General features: G+C 55.3%; 1 protein-coding gene across 1 annotated transcript in view; it reads right to left on the reverse strand.

The window, feature by feature from the left end:
* Positions 1 to 7,693, reverse strand: part of LOC101950302 (sodium/potassium-transporting ATPase subunit alpha-2) — a 30,613-nt gene extending 22,920 nt beyond the window's left edge. Inside the window, exon 1 of the mRNA XM_005293763.5 lies at positions 7,427 to 7,693. Coding sequence (XP_005293820.1) covers positions 7,427 to 7,438 — 12 coding nt within the window. The 5' untranslated portion in view covers positions 7,439 to 7,693. The remainder of the gene's footprint in view (positions 1 to 7,426) is intronic.
* Positions 7,694 to 12,556: the final 4,863 nt, after the last annotated feature.

The raw sequence follows: 12,556 nt of genomic DNA on the forward strand, positions 1-12,556 counted from the left end.
AGATCCAGAACTGGGTCAGAGTGTCCCCCTGGCAGAAGGTGCTGGGTGGCAAGTGGGAATGAACTCGGTGCAGACAGAGTCCGTCCCATCCCCCCCTCCCCCCGTGCCAGGTCCTCAGCCAGGACTTCAGAGCAACCAATGCAGAAGAGAACCAAGCTCTGGCCACCTGGCAGCTCAGGACAGCCCAAGTGTCCTGCCCCTGGATGCTCTGGGCCTCAGACAAAACCTAGGCAGGTCTCCAGGGAACGGCTTCTCCTGCAGCAGAGCCGAGAGATTCCTGGTTTCTCTCCCCCAACACTTGCTGTGGCAGGTCAGGCCTGGGGGAGACGAGACGCATAAGTGGAAGAGGGGAAGTCGTGTTCCCCCTACCCCCCCTGCCCTGCCTGGATGCAAGAGATCAGAAAAGCGGGACCACAGCCAGGAACAGGAGAATGGATTTTTCCTCAGGCTGCCCCGTCTGTGGGTCTCTCTGCACCAATTGCCTCTCATCTTACACTTAGATTGGAAGCTGTTTGGGGCAGGGACTGTCTCTTTGTTCTGTGTTCGTACAGTGCCTAGTGCCATGGGGTCCCAGTGCATGGGTGGGGTGCTGAGGTGCTACCGTAATACACCTAATAAATAACGTACAGTGCCTAGCACCATGGGGTCCTGGTCTGTGGCTGGGACTCCAACACACTACCGTAATACACCTAATAAATAATGTACAGCGCCTAGCACCATGGGGTCCTGGTCGTGGCCAGGGGCAGGGAGACATGCTCTGGAAATGCTCTTCTGAGCTCTGCCACTGACTTTCGAGTCACTTTCATGCTCTGTGCCTCAGTTTCCCCCTCTGCAAAGTGGGGATGATCCTGACTCCCCTCCCAGGGGTGTCAGGCTCAGCTCGCGCATGAGTGCGAAGTGCTTTGAGATCCTCCGAGGGATGGGCAAAAGCTCATGGCCCTGTGGATGATGGCATTCCCAGTGCCCCTGTCCCCACGGTCTGCAGGTGGCGGACTGCTTCTGCTCCACGCTGGAGCCCCAGGGCCAGAATGCCAGGAGAGAGACTATTCCTATCCCAGCATTCCCACGCAGAGCGCTCACAGGCAGTGGTGGGAATCACATCAGGATTACTGCTCTCGGGAGCTTCCTGCCCCGGTTTGTGAGCCCAGCGGCCTGGAGAGCTCAGGGAGACAGCTGGTGTTTGGGAACCAAACTCAAGTCCCAAATCTTCCAAGTTCCCTCTGCGCTAAGCAAACAACACGGGGGGAGAGGGGGGCTGGGACCTCTAGTTGTCCTGCCAGTGCTGCCCTGGCATAGACAGCCCTGTGCCCTGCATGCTATGCCAGTGACTTCACCCACCCCAGGGACACTCTGCCAAAGCAGAGACTGAATTTCCCTAGTTCCTGCTGCTTTGGGCTGGTGGCTGCTCCGGAGGGGGCTCTGGGATTTGTTACTGTGGGCCCCCAGGAGGAGGGGTAGGGGTTGCTTGAGAGAAGACTGGCACGTCCTGGGATGATTCCCCTGGCCCTCCCCGCGCCGGTGGGGCATCCGGGAGCCCAGCGGAGCAGGGGCCCCCACGGGTGATGTGGGGGTCGAAGATGGGGATTCGAGCACGCAGCTTGTGGGAGCGGGGCCAGGCAGCCGGGAAAGCAGCGTTTATTCAAAGGCAGAAAATAAAGAGGACCTCAGCTCTCTGCTGTCATGGAAAAGTCCCCCCAGTGCCAAGAACAACCGCTGTGAGCAAAGGGTCACGTTACGACGGGGGGGGGGGGGGGGAGTAGCGATGGGGGGAAGGGAGGGAGGCATTGAAACTGTTAGGAACCCTGAAAGCAGCCACAATTTGGGGAGAGTCCCCGGGACGCGGCCAGCCTGCCAACTGCAACTTCCCATGTATCGTTATGGTGCATTTCCAGAGCATGTCTCCCTGTCCCTGGCCACGACTGCGGTGGGCATTCTGCTCGGCCCCCGCTATGATTTGGGGGTGCCTTCTTCACAGGCCCCGCTGGTTTCTGCCCCCGGCTCTGGGCCTCTCCCGTTCCCCTGTATCGATTGAAGCGGAACCCTTTGCCCCGGGGCTGGGGGTGCTGGCTCCAGTTCCAGCATGCCGGGCTCCCTCTCCTCCGGCTCCACTCCGGGGAACAGCCTGTAACAGTGAGAGCGAGGGGGACAGGTGCAGGCCCAGGGGGATCTACTGCAGTGCAACGAGAGCCAACCATTTCAAAGGCAGCCCCAGCCCAGCCCCTCCTGCCCCCAAGCTAGGGTACGCACAGGCATCTCCCACCGTGAACCTGAGTCTGGGTCAGCAGGCTCCTTAAGAAGACGGGGTAGGAGGCTGGAGTGCACCCTCTTAAAGGAGTCTGGGATTTGCCACTCCAGATCACACCCCCTGGTCCATCTAACCCAGCAGACCCCTGTTCTGGATCAGACCCCCTGGTCCCTCTATCCAGTAACCCACCTTCTTCCACATCTGAACAGGCCATTGGTTCATACGTGCAGTACCCTGACCTCTGCAGCTCCCGAGATACGACTTTCCTCCCCGACACCCTCCTCCCCTGCACCCAGCCACGTAGGCAATGGGGGATCCTTCCTGACCCCTGCAGCTCCCTGCCCTGCAGCATGAGAGTCGATCACCCCGACCTTGGCCCCCTTTGCATTTTACAAACATATCTCCAGCCTTTTTTGGCTCCGCCCATGCCGGGGGACCCCGGTAGCCCAGTTACAGGACTGTTTGGTGCCGCCGGTCCAGGCAGCATCGCACGGTCTTGGGACACAGCCGGTCCCCAGGGCGACTCGGTCAGTTTCGCAGCTCAGACGGGGCCGTGTTTGACTTGGAGAGGCAGATCCAATTAGGGAACGATTCCCTGGGGTTTAGGATCAGGGCAGCAAGGATGCCCGAAGGCCCTGGCCTGCAAGGGAAGTCATGTCTGTCTCCAGAGACTGGAGGAGAGTCTGAGCCAAAAGCCCCCTGTAGGAAGAAAGAGAGCGAGGAAGAAAGTGTCTTTCAGGCCATGAATGGGGAAGGGAGAATAGAGCCTCCTTTCTGCTCCATATAAAGGGCTGAATAGTCCTGGCACGTCCCAGGATTCATGAGTCCAGCGTCCTGCCTGTGGTTTCCATGGCGCTTTGGGATCCTTTGCCGTGCGGCGAGGAGCTTGCTAAGGAGCTCTCTGTTCTGTTTGACAACCCCTTGCTCCCAGCAAAGACCCCAAAGCACCTTCCAGGATCTGCTGCTCCAGCTGCCGAAACGCAGCCCCTTCTGGGGTGGGATGCAGCAGCCAAGCGGAACAGAACCCCATGCCCAGCTGTGTGTGGGCAAGGCCCCAGGGTTAACACGCTGCCTCTTGCCATAAGTACTTGGATCTTTAATGACAACGGTTAGGCAAACATTGCTTAAAGCCGGCACTTATAGCCAGCTACCCCTGCCATCGCCAGCACTACCCCCTAAGCAGCCAGCACGGACCTTGCCCTGCTTTGGGGCTCTGGACTGGGGGCAGCAAAGCCCCCCCAAAGGTGGGCTAGTACCGGTGGGACCCCCTGTCTTTCAGTCATAGCGGCTGGATTACCATGACATGGTATATCTGGTATATCTCTGGGAATATCCGCCCCGCCCTCTCCCCAGCTCTCTACCCCCACCCTCACAACCTCCAAGTGGACCTTCGAGCAGCAGGAGGAGACCTGGCAGAACGAGCCCCTGCCTGTAGTCAGTGGCACAGGTGAGTTCGATGCTCTGGGCCCTATCCTGAGCTCTTTGTGTCCCCCACACCCCCCCCAGTCTCTCTCTGGATGCACTAGCTACAGGATCAGGGCCATTACAGGAGCCATGCTCCTGGGGCTGCAATTCTGATCCCTAACACTAGAGGGGGACCCAGAGCTCCAGGCTGGGATTTACATGGGGTCAATGGCCTGGAAGCATATTACAGGTCCTAGACCGCCACACACTGCCCCAGCTGTGCCTTGCCTCTTCCAGGTGACTGGGTGGGGCAGAGACCTATACAGGGAGTCGCTGGGGGCCAGATGAGGAGCGGTAAAGCCCCAGCTTGGGGAGGTTACATACACCTGCACCATGCCCATGGTACAAAGCAGGACTGTACCAGGACTCCTGGGTTCTGTTCCCACTTCTGTGACAAACTTGTAGTGAGAACTTAAGCAAGTCCCTGCATGACTCTGTGGCTTGGTTTCCCCAGCCATCTAAATTTTCCATGGAAAAATTACTTTTTTGCACCAGAAATTCAAATAACGAAAAATGAGCTCAGAAAAGCGGAATTAGTGGCCAAAATATTTCGGTTTTCAGGTGTTCCATTTTTCCAACAAAGAACGGCCTAGAAAATGCAGGGAAAGCCGACCCTTTGCACAAAAAGTTTTATTGAGTCGAAAACCTGATTTCCCGCTGAAAATAAATTTCCACCGAAAATTTTCAGCCATCCCTAATCATTAGAGCAAGAGCTCGTCACATGGCAAACCTCTTCAAAAGGATCCGGATAATAAAAGAACGATAAATGCTATTGCAGGCCCTGATCCTGTGCGGAGCTCCATGCGGGCAGTTCTATGCGCCCACACGCAGATCGGGTTCTATCCTCGAGGCAGCACTTATTGTAGGGTTGTGACCACTATGTTTCCTAGGCATGTCTCCATGCTATCCCCCATTCTGAGTGCTTCCTGTGGGCACAGGAAATTGTTTTCCCCACTGAAGCTGTTTAAAGAGAAGAGTTATTTTTCAGGCAATGTGGTTTTCATTCTCCCTTCTGTATAAGATTATTGCTTGGCTGTAAAAATACTATTAAAAGAATCCTTCTGCGAACAGCTCTTTGCCCCTCCATGGTGCCTCCCACTTGGGAACTTCAAAGGTGAATGAAAATTCTAACAAACCTGTGATCATCTGGGAACATCCCAGCTATGGGGCTTCAGAAGTACAGCAGGGACGGAACCCACACCTTCCAAGGCACAGCCCCCCCTGCCATCTGAGCCTGAGGAGAATCTCTACAAGCACTATAGGGTCTAGGATACACAACTGATCAATCCTGGATCCACCCATCAGAGGGAGACATACGCATTAGCCAGTTGGTGACACTGAAGTGGCTTGCTCAAGGTCACACCACAAGTCAGTGACAGGATTGGGAACAGAACCCAGGGGTCCTGACAGTGCCGCTATACCCACTAGACTCCACTCTCTCCTAGAGCTGGAGTCAGAACCCAGGAGTCCTGTCAACCAGATCCCTGCTCTCATCACTAGACCCCATTCACCTCCCAGTACTGGAACTAGAAACGGGGAGTCCTGACTGGCAGTTCCCTAGTCTACTCACTGCCTTCCTAAACTGTCACTTCATCATCCTTCTTCTAAACACTGTTTGCTGTATAGCCCGTTCCCCATGTTCTCTTTCAGTTTCCCGTGAGTCGTGTGTTAGGAGCAGTGTATAAATCTAGTTAATGAATTCATGCTCCAGCCCTAGCTCCACAAAGGTTCCTAGGCTCTGGCATTTCCTACAGATCTGGCCATTCTACAGACATACATAAATCAACCCACTCTGCATTTCAGCTTCTGGGGAACTAATTAGCAAAGCAGAGCGAGGCGTTCCACGTTGCAGGTCGGAGGAATTCTGTTCTGCGTTTCAAGGCATTTGGGGCACATGCCCCCCTCTCCCCAAACTACCCCACAATGCTGCAAAGCCCACCCCCGATAATGCAAGGGGGGGTTGACGGCTGGGCAGGATTGCTCTTTCCGAAATGTCCCTCGTGTCTCGACAGCGTTCAGGAGGCCAAAGAGGTTTAAGGGGCAGTGGAGTGGAGCCAGCTTGCACCAGAATTTTTTAATGCCAGCTGCAAAAAGTTCCCGAAGAGCTGAAAACACCAGGGGGGAACCCCACTTGATTCAAACAAACTTCCTGGCTAAGCCAGCTCTCTGATCCTGGCGGTGGCATGAGGACAGCTGAGCTGATCTTGCTTTTGGAAGGCAGCCTACGGCTCCAAATAATCCCCTGGGGCCAATGCCCCGGCCAACTCCTTCACCCCCACCTGGAGTCTGACCCAGCCCTGGCGAGGGGGCTGTTTACCCAGTGGTCACACTGTTTGGTAAGCGGTCCCCTCCGTCGCATTGTTCGCCTGGTTGCAAAAATGTTTCCCTGCAGTGAAGGGGAGGGGGTGGATTGGAAACGGCAATTATGGAATGAGAGACCAGGCCCGGCGCAGCGGGGGGCCCTGCCCAGTGCTTAAGTTGTAATGAAAGAGATGCCAGGGCTCAAGCCATTTTTTTTTTTACTTTCATAACTGATACAGCAAGCCCAGAGGTGCCGGGGCTCTGAACTGCCAGGTCCAGAGGTACTAGGTTCTGAACTGCCAGGCCCAGAGGTGCCGGGGCTCTGAACTGCCAGGCCCAGAGGTACTAGGTTCTGAACTCTAGGCCCAGAGGTGCCGGGGCTCTGAACTGCCAAGCCCAGAGGTACTAGGTTCTGAACTCTAGGCCCAGAGGTGCCAGGGCTCTGAACTGCCAGGCCCAGAGGTACTAGGTTCTGAACTCTAGGCCCAGAGGTGCCGGGGCTCTGAACTGCCAAGCCCAGAGGTGCCAGGACTCTGAACTGCCAGGTCCAGAGGTACTAGGTTCTGAACTGCCAGGCCCAGAGGTGCCGGGGCTCTGAACTGCCAGGCCCAGAGGTGCTGGGGCTTTGAACTGCCAAGCCCAGAGGTGCCGGGGCTCTGAACTGCCAGGCCCAGAGGTGCCAGGTTCTGAACTGCCAGGCCCAGAGGTGCTGGGGCTATAAACTGCCAAGACCAGAGGTGCCGGGGTTATGAACTGCGAAGCCCAGAAGTGCCGGGGCTCTGAACTGCCAAGCCCACAGGTGCTGGGTTCTGAACTGCCAGGCCCAGAGGTGCTGGGGCTTTGAACTGCCAAGCCCAGAGGTGCCAGGTTCTGAACTCTAGGCCCAGAGGTACTGGGGCTCTGAACTGCCAGGCCCAGAGGTGCCAGGTTCTGAACTGCCAAGCCCACAGGTGCCGGGTTCTGAACTGCCAGGCTGAGAGGTGCTGGGGCTATAAACTGCCAAGCCCAAAGGTGCTGGGGCTATAAACTGCCAAGCCCAGAGGTGCCGGGTTCTGAACTGCCAAGCCCAGAGGTGCTGGCACTCAGCCCCGGCACATATTAAGCACTGGCCCTGCTCGCCCTCCAAGCTGCACAAACTAGCCCCAGAAAGATACATGCCCATGTTCCCCCTCGTTTGTTGCTGCTTCACTCCTGTCTCAAACTTTGAAGCTCTCCAGTCCCTCGTTCCCCAGTCGTGTAGCTGAGGACAGACTCGGGTAGCCGGAATTTACCCACTTCTCCTTCGGGGAATGTGGCGTTTAGTTTAGGTTTGTTTACCCGCTTCTTTTTCTACCACAGCACCACTGTCGTCTTCAGTCCCATTCAAGCCATTCCCAGCACGATCCCCTTAAAACACACTCAAAACATCCTACTCACCCCTTTCCCCATTTTCGTCAGCCCGGGGTGCCGGGGGCTGGATGGAAGGAACGCAGGAGGAGGAAAGGAAAAACCAGTCGAGAGAGGAGACTTCCCAGCTTTCTTTAAATAGCTTCCTCCTTCGCCCCTCTCCTTCTCTGGACAGGGTCACTTGTTGAAACAGGATCTTGGGTCAAGAAAAACTCCACCCTCCTCCCACCCCTTTTTCTCCCCCCCCCCCCCCAAGCCTTGTGTCTCTGCTCCGCTAGTTGGGGAGAATCCAGGGCCAGCAATGTGCTGTGCAATGTCATGATATACACAGCCCGCCCCCCACCCCCTGCGTCTGTCTGTCGGCTGTCAGGCAGAGCTCTGTTTGGGAAGTCAAAGGGCTGCATCAAGTCCCCCTTGGCTCCAGCTGACTGTGATAAATGAAGCTCCCCAGAGGGACCCAGCCTCCACACTCAGGGGCTTAGTTGGGGCTTTTTATGCACTTCCTGAGAGGAACAGACGTGGGTTTGTTTGCAGAGTTTGGGTTATAGGTCCATGTGAGTTGTGGGGGCACACAGAACGCCTGAAATGGACGATGCACTAAGTCTAGATCTATCCTTCCACCAGCATCTATCTGTCCATCTACCTCCCACACACACCCCCTGTACACCCCTCTCTAGCCATCCCCCAGCGCTGTGTTTTGCTGGGATGGTTATAGGTAAATACACAGGCAGAGTTCACGTCACCTCTCCGGCTCTGGTGCAGCTGTCGCAGTGGCCCGGAGCAGCCCCGGAGGCTGGGAACGGCTCAGGGACTCGACCTAGGCTCTGGGAACAGCTTGGGGACTCAGCCCAGGCTCTGGTGTGGTGTGACTGGCTGTGGGGAGCTGCTCAGCTGCTGTCTGGGCTGTCCCCACTGTGTGGACACCAAATCAAAGACCCTGTTCTGCCAATGTCTGAGCCAGGCCGGTCTGCTGGGTGCGGCACAGAGGGGGGAATAAGGCTCCTAGGTTCTACTCATGGCTCTGCTTCTGCTTAGGGCAGTCCCCTGCATGCTCCGTGCCTCAGTTTCCCCCATTGCCATGACAGGGAGAGTCAGGGGTTTAGTCCATGCCTGTGTATGAAGAGCCCTGTGCTGGCAGCTGCTAGTGAAGGGCTGAGGGCTGTTATCTCTGCAGGAGGCTCTTATCACAGATGACCAGCCACTCTGGAGCCACAGGCTGGCTCAAGATACAGAGAGCCCTCGCTGCTCAGGGGAGACCAACCACAAACCATCAGCACCCAAGTGGAGCGGGGTTGCAGCATCTGCAGGGTGCAGAGTATTGAGGATTGTCCTGGAATTGCAAGCTATCCCTTTAAGAGTGTGGAGGGTGAGGGGGTTCCTGGTCCTACTTGCAGGTTAGGGGCCTTTGTAGGGAAGCCTGCAAATGGTGATGGGCAGTCAGGCTGGCCCGAACCAGCCTAGAGCATGGTGGGGTGAGTGGTGCCTCTCTGCATAGGGAGCAGCCTGCTTTATCTCTCACACATTCCTAGACTTCAAGGCCAGAAGGGACCATCATGATCATTTAGTCCAATGTACTCAGACCTCAGTGGTTCAGGAGCCAAAATTGATTAGCCTTACCCAACAGAGCCACAGGGGTGTGAATTTATTGTTTCATTTACTGTAGTACTATTCATATTTAAACAGTGTGACAGGGAAATATTTAGTTTATATATATTATTATATTATATATAAATTATGATATCTATATATTATTCTCACAGCAAATAAGTTGATAACTTAGTATCTTAATTGGTTAATAACTAGGGCCCTACCATATTCACAGTCCATTTTGGTAAATTTCATGGTCATAGGATTTTAAAAATCTTAAATTTCACGGTTTCAGATATTTAAATCTGATACTTCATGGTGTTGTAATTGTGGGGATCCTGACCCAAAACGGGATCATGGGCAGGGGTCACAAGGCTATTGTAGGGGGGTCACCGTAGTGCCACCCTTATTTCTGCGCTGCTGCTGGTGACGGCACTACATTCAGAGCTGGGTGACTGGAGAGCAGCGGCGGCTGGCCGGGTACCCAGTTCTGAAGGCAGCGCTGCCGTCAGCAGCAGCACAGAGTAAGGGTGTCAATATCATACCGTGCCACCCTTACTTCTGCGCTGCTGCCTTCAGAGCTTGGCGGCTGGTGAGTGGCGGCTGCTGGCCAGGAGCCCAGCTCTAAAGGCAGTGTCACTGCCAGCAGCAGCGCAGAAGTGACGGTGGCATGGTGTGGTATTGCCACTCTTACTTCTACACTGCCACTGGGGGTGGGTCTGACCCAGCCATGGGGTGCCCCCAGCCCCAACCCTGCCCCTCCCCAGTGCTTGGAGATGAAAAGGGCCTTGGGCTGGCTGCGTGTGTTTGTGGTGACCACAGCGACCCCCTGACCACGGCACCCTGGGCAGTCGCCCACATCACCCACCCATAAGGCTGGCCCTGCCACCCCTCAAAAAAGTGACAACCCCCCCTCCCCACCATGCCACCCTCACTTCTGCACTGCTGGTGGTGGTGGTGCTTCCTTCAGAGCTGGGTGCCTGGCCGGCAGCCACCACTCTCTGGCCGTCCAGCTCTGAAAGCGGCACAGAAGTAAAGGTGGCAATACTGTGACCCCTCTACAATAGCCAGATTTCACGGGAGAGACCAGATTTCACGGTCCGTGACACGTTTTTCATGGTCGTGAATTTGGTAGGGCCCTATTAATAATATAGGAAAAGCATCCTGATTGGTTAATAACTTAGATCAGTTAATAATTAAATCACACTGTGTTAATATAACGGGGCTGCAAAGAGCCGCAAGGAGACACGTTAACCAGACACTTGTAGCTCACGAGCCGCAGTCTCGGCACCACTGATCTACTCTGACGTCCTGCACGTGACAGGCCAGAGAATCCACCACTACCCACCTGCTCCGCCACTAGGTCCAGAACCTCTGGCTGAGTTACTGGAGTCCTTGATTTAAAGATTTCAAGTTACAGAGAATTCCCCATTTACTCCAGTTCAAACCAACAAGTGACCGTGCCCCGCGCTGCAGAGGAGGGCGAGAAACCCCCAGGGTCTCTGCCAGTCTGACCTGAAGGAAAATTCTTTCCCGACCCTAAATACGGCAGCCAGTTGGCCCCTGAGCGTGAGCTTCAGGTTACTGTGTGCTCCCGTTCTGGGTTACGAGAATGAAAGTGGAACCTGCCCAGATGGTATTTTTAGCTGTCTTTGGATGTGTGCCACGAACATAACAAAGGGGTAATGGACTCAGGGGGCAGCCAGAGGGGAGGGAGCACAGTTCTCATCCCAGCTAGTAGAGACAAGAGGGGTAAGGGGCAGATGTGTGGGAGAAAGCCACACTTGGCAGCAGTTTGCCCGAGCGTCTCAAGGCTCTGCATGAACTCGGCCTGACGGCCCTGCTTGGGGAGGAGGGTGGGGAATTCCAGTGTGCTTACCCTGTATTTCAAATGGGGAAACTGAGGCACAGAGGGGGGAAGTGACTTGCCCAAGTGAGGCAGTGACAGAGCTGGCTATAGAACCCAGGAGTCCTGACTCCCAAACTCATGCTCTAACCACTAGCCTTGCTGCCTTTCCAGCAAAGAAAGCTGGTAGGGCTGCCAGACCTAGGGCAGCAGTCCTGTGTTAGTCTGCACACCATGTGAACATTATCGTCAAAGCAGAAATGGGCTTGCTGGGTCTGCTGGTGCATGAACCTGGCCTGCCGTCCCCATGCAGCGCAGCGAAAACTTAGCCGGGTCAATACACTAAGCAGGCACAGCCGGGAAGGCACCCTGGGGCAGGAAGGAGCAGTCAGCAGGAGCCGGATCTGCAGCCTTAGAAGAATCTCTTGTTAAATTGGCTCTTTCTTTACTGCCTTTGGGCTCTGCGTCCTTCCCAAAGCAACGCAGCCTGTGATGGCCACAGACAGGGAGTCCCACGCAGAGCAACGGAAAACGCAGCCCCCGAGCCCTGAGAAAATGACACCGATTTACTGGAATGAGTTTAGAAACTGATGCCGTTAAATCGGTGCCAATCTCTCCTCGCCCGTTTTGGTTTAAGAGCGTCAGTCTGAGAGGGCAAGTCTACACCGCAGCGGCGCAGCTGCACCAGACAGGAGAGTGCTTTGTCTTTGTCTATGTCTGCGGGAGAGCGTGTATGGACGGCTCTTTTACACCCCCGAGCAACGTACGCTAGATTGACTTCAGCGGTAGTGTAGACCTGCCCTCTGGAATCAAGTTAAGCCACACGGGTGCCAAGAACCCTTCCCCTGAAACAGTAGCATGGATAGACCGGGAGGCTCTGCTCTACAGCAGATTGAAACTGGTTTGGCTAAACGGGACAGTTTTCTCGTGTAGACAAGGCTGGTGTCATTTAGCCCGAAGTACAGAAATCAGGGCTTTATCTTGTGCAGTGTGAAACACGGACGTGTTGCTTCCATAGGTGCGGTCCAGCTCCTCTCCGATGCCTTCAGAAGGGAGCCGCCGAAAGCAAGCACATTTCCCCAGCTTTAATTCCAGCCTCGCTCCCCCACTGTCCGGGGGGGGGGGGAGGGAGATTAGCCCCAGGAGCCATGGAACTCAGCCTTTGCTTCCCAAATCTGCTTTTAATTTGTTTGCTTTTTAAATCCCTTCCAAGAATGACCCCCGCCGAGCGCCGGGCTGGGATTTTCCATCCCTCATCCCACCGTTTCTCTAAGGAGCTAAGGGCCATGTGGTGGAGCTGACAAGTTCCCCGTGCTGCATTACAAGGGGCTGGGAAGGTGGTGGTGCCCTTTAAGAAGCCATGGTTAGTTTCGGGGCTGTGGTTCCCCTGTCTTGGGGTAGGGCCCAGAGAACCTCAAAGGTATTTGGGCTCCTAACTCCCATTGGAATCGATGGCTTTCGGCCTAGGTACCTGCAAAGTGCTGGCTCCATTTCAGGTGACCTCCTCCTCTTAGCCATGCAGCATATGGAAAGCTCTGAGATCATAGAATCATAGAATATCAGGGTTGGAAGTCCAGCCCCCTGCTCAAAGCAGGACCAATCCCCAGACAGCTTTTTACCCCAGTTCCGTAAATGGCCCCCTCAAGGATTGAATTCACAACCCTGGGTTTAACAGGTCAATGCTCAAACCACTGAGCTATGGACATCGGTGGGTGGGACTTCTCCTC

This window comes from Chrysemys picta, chromosome 20, assembly GCF_011386835.1.
Source record: "Chrysemys picta bellii isolate R12L10 chromosome 20, ASM1138683v2, whole genome shotgun sequence".
Classification (NCBI taxonomy): domain Eukaryota; kingdom Metazoa; phylum Chordata; order Testudines; family Emydidae; genus Chrysemys; species Chrysemys picta.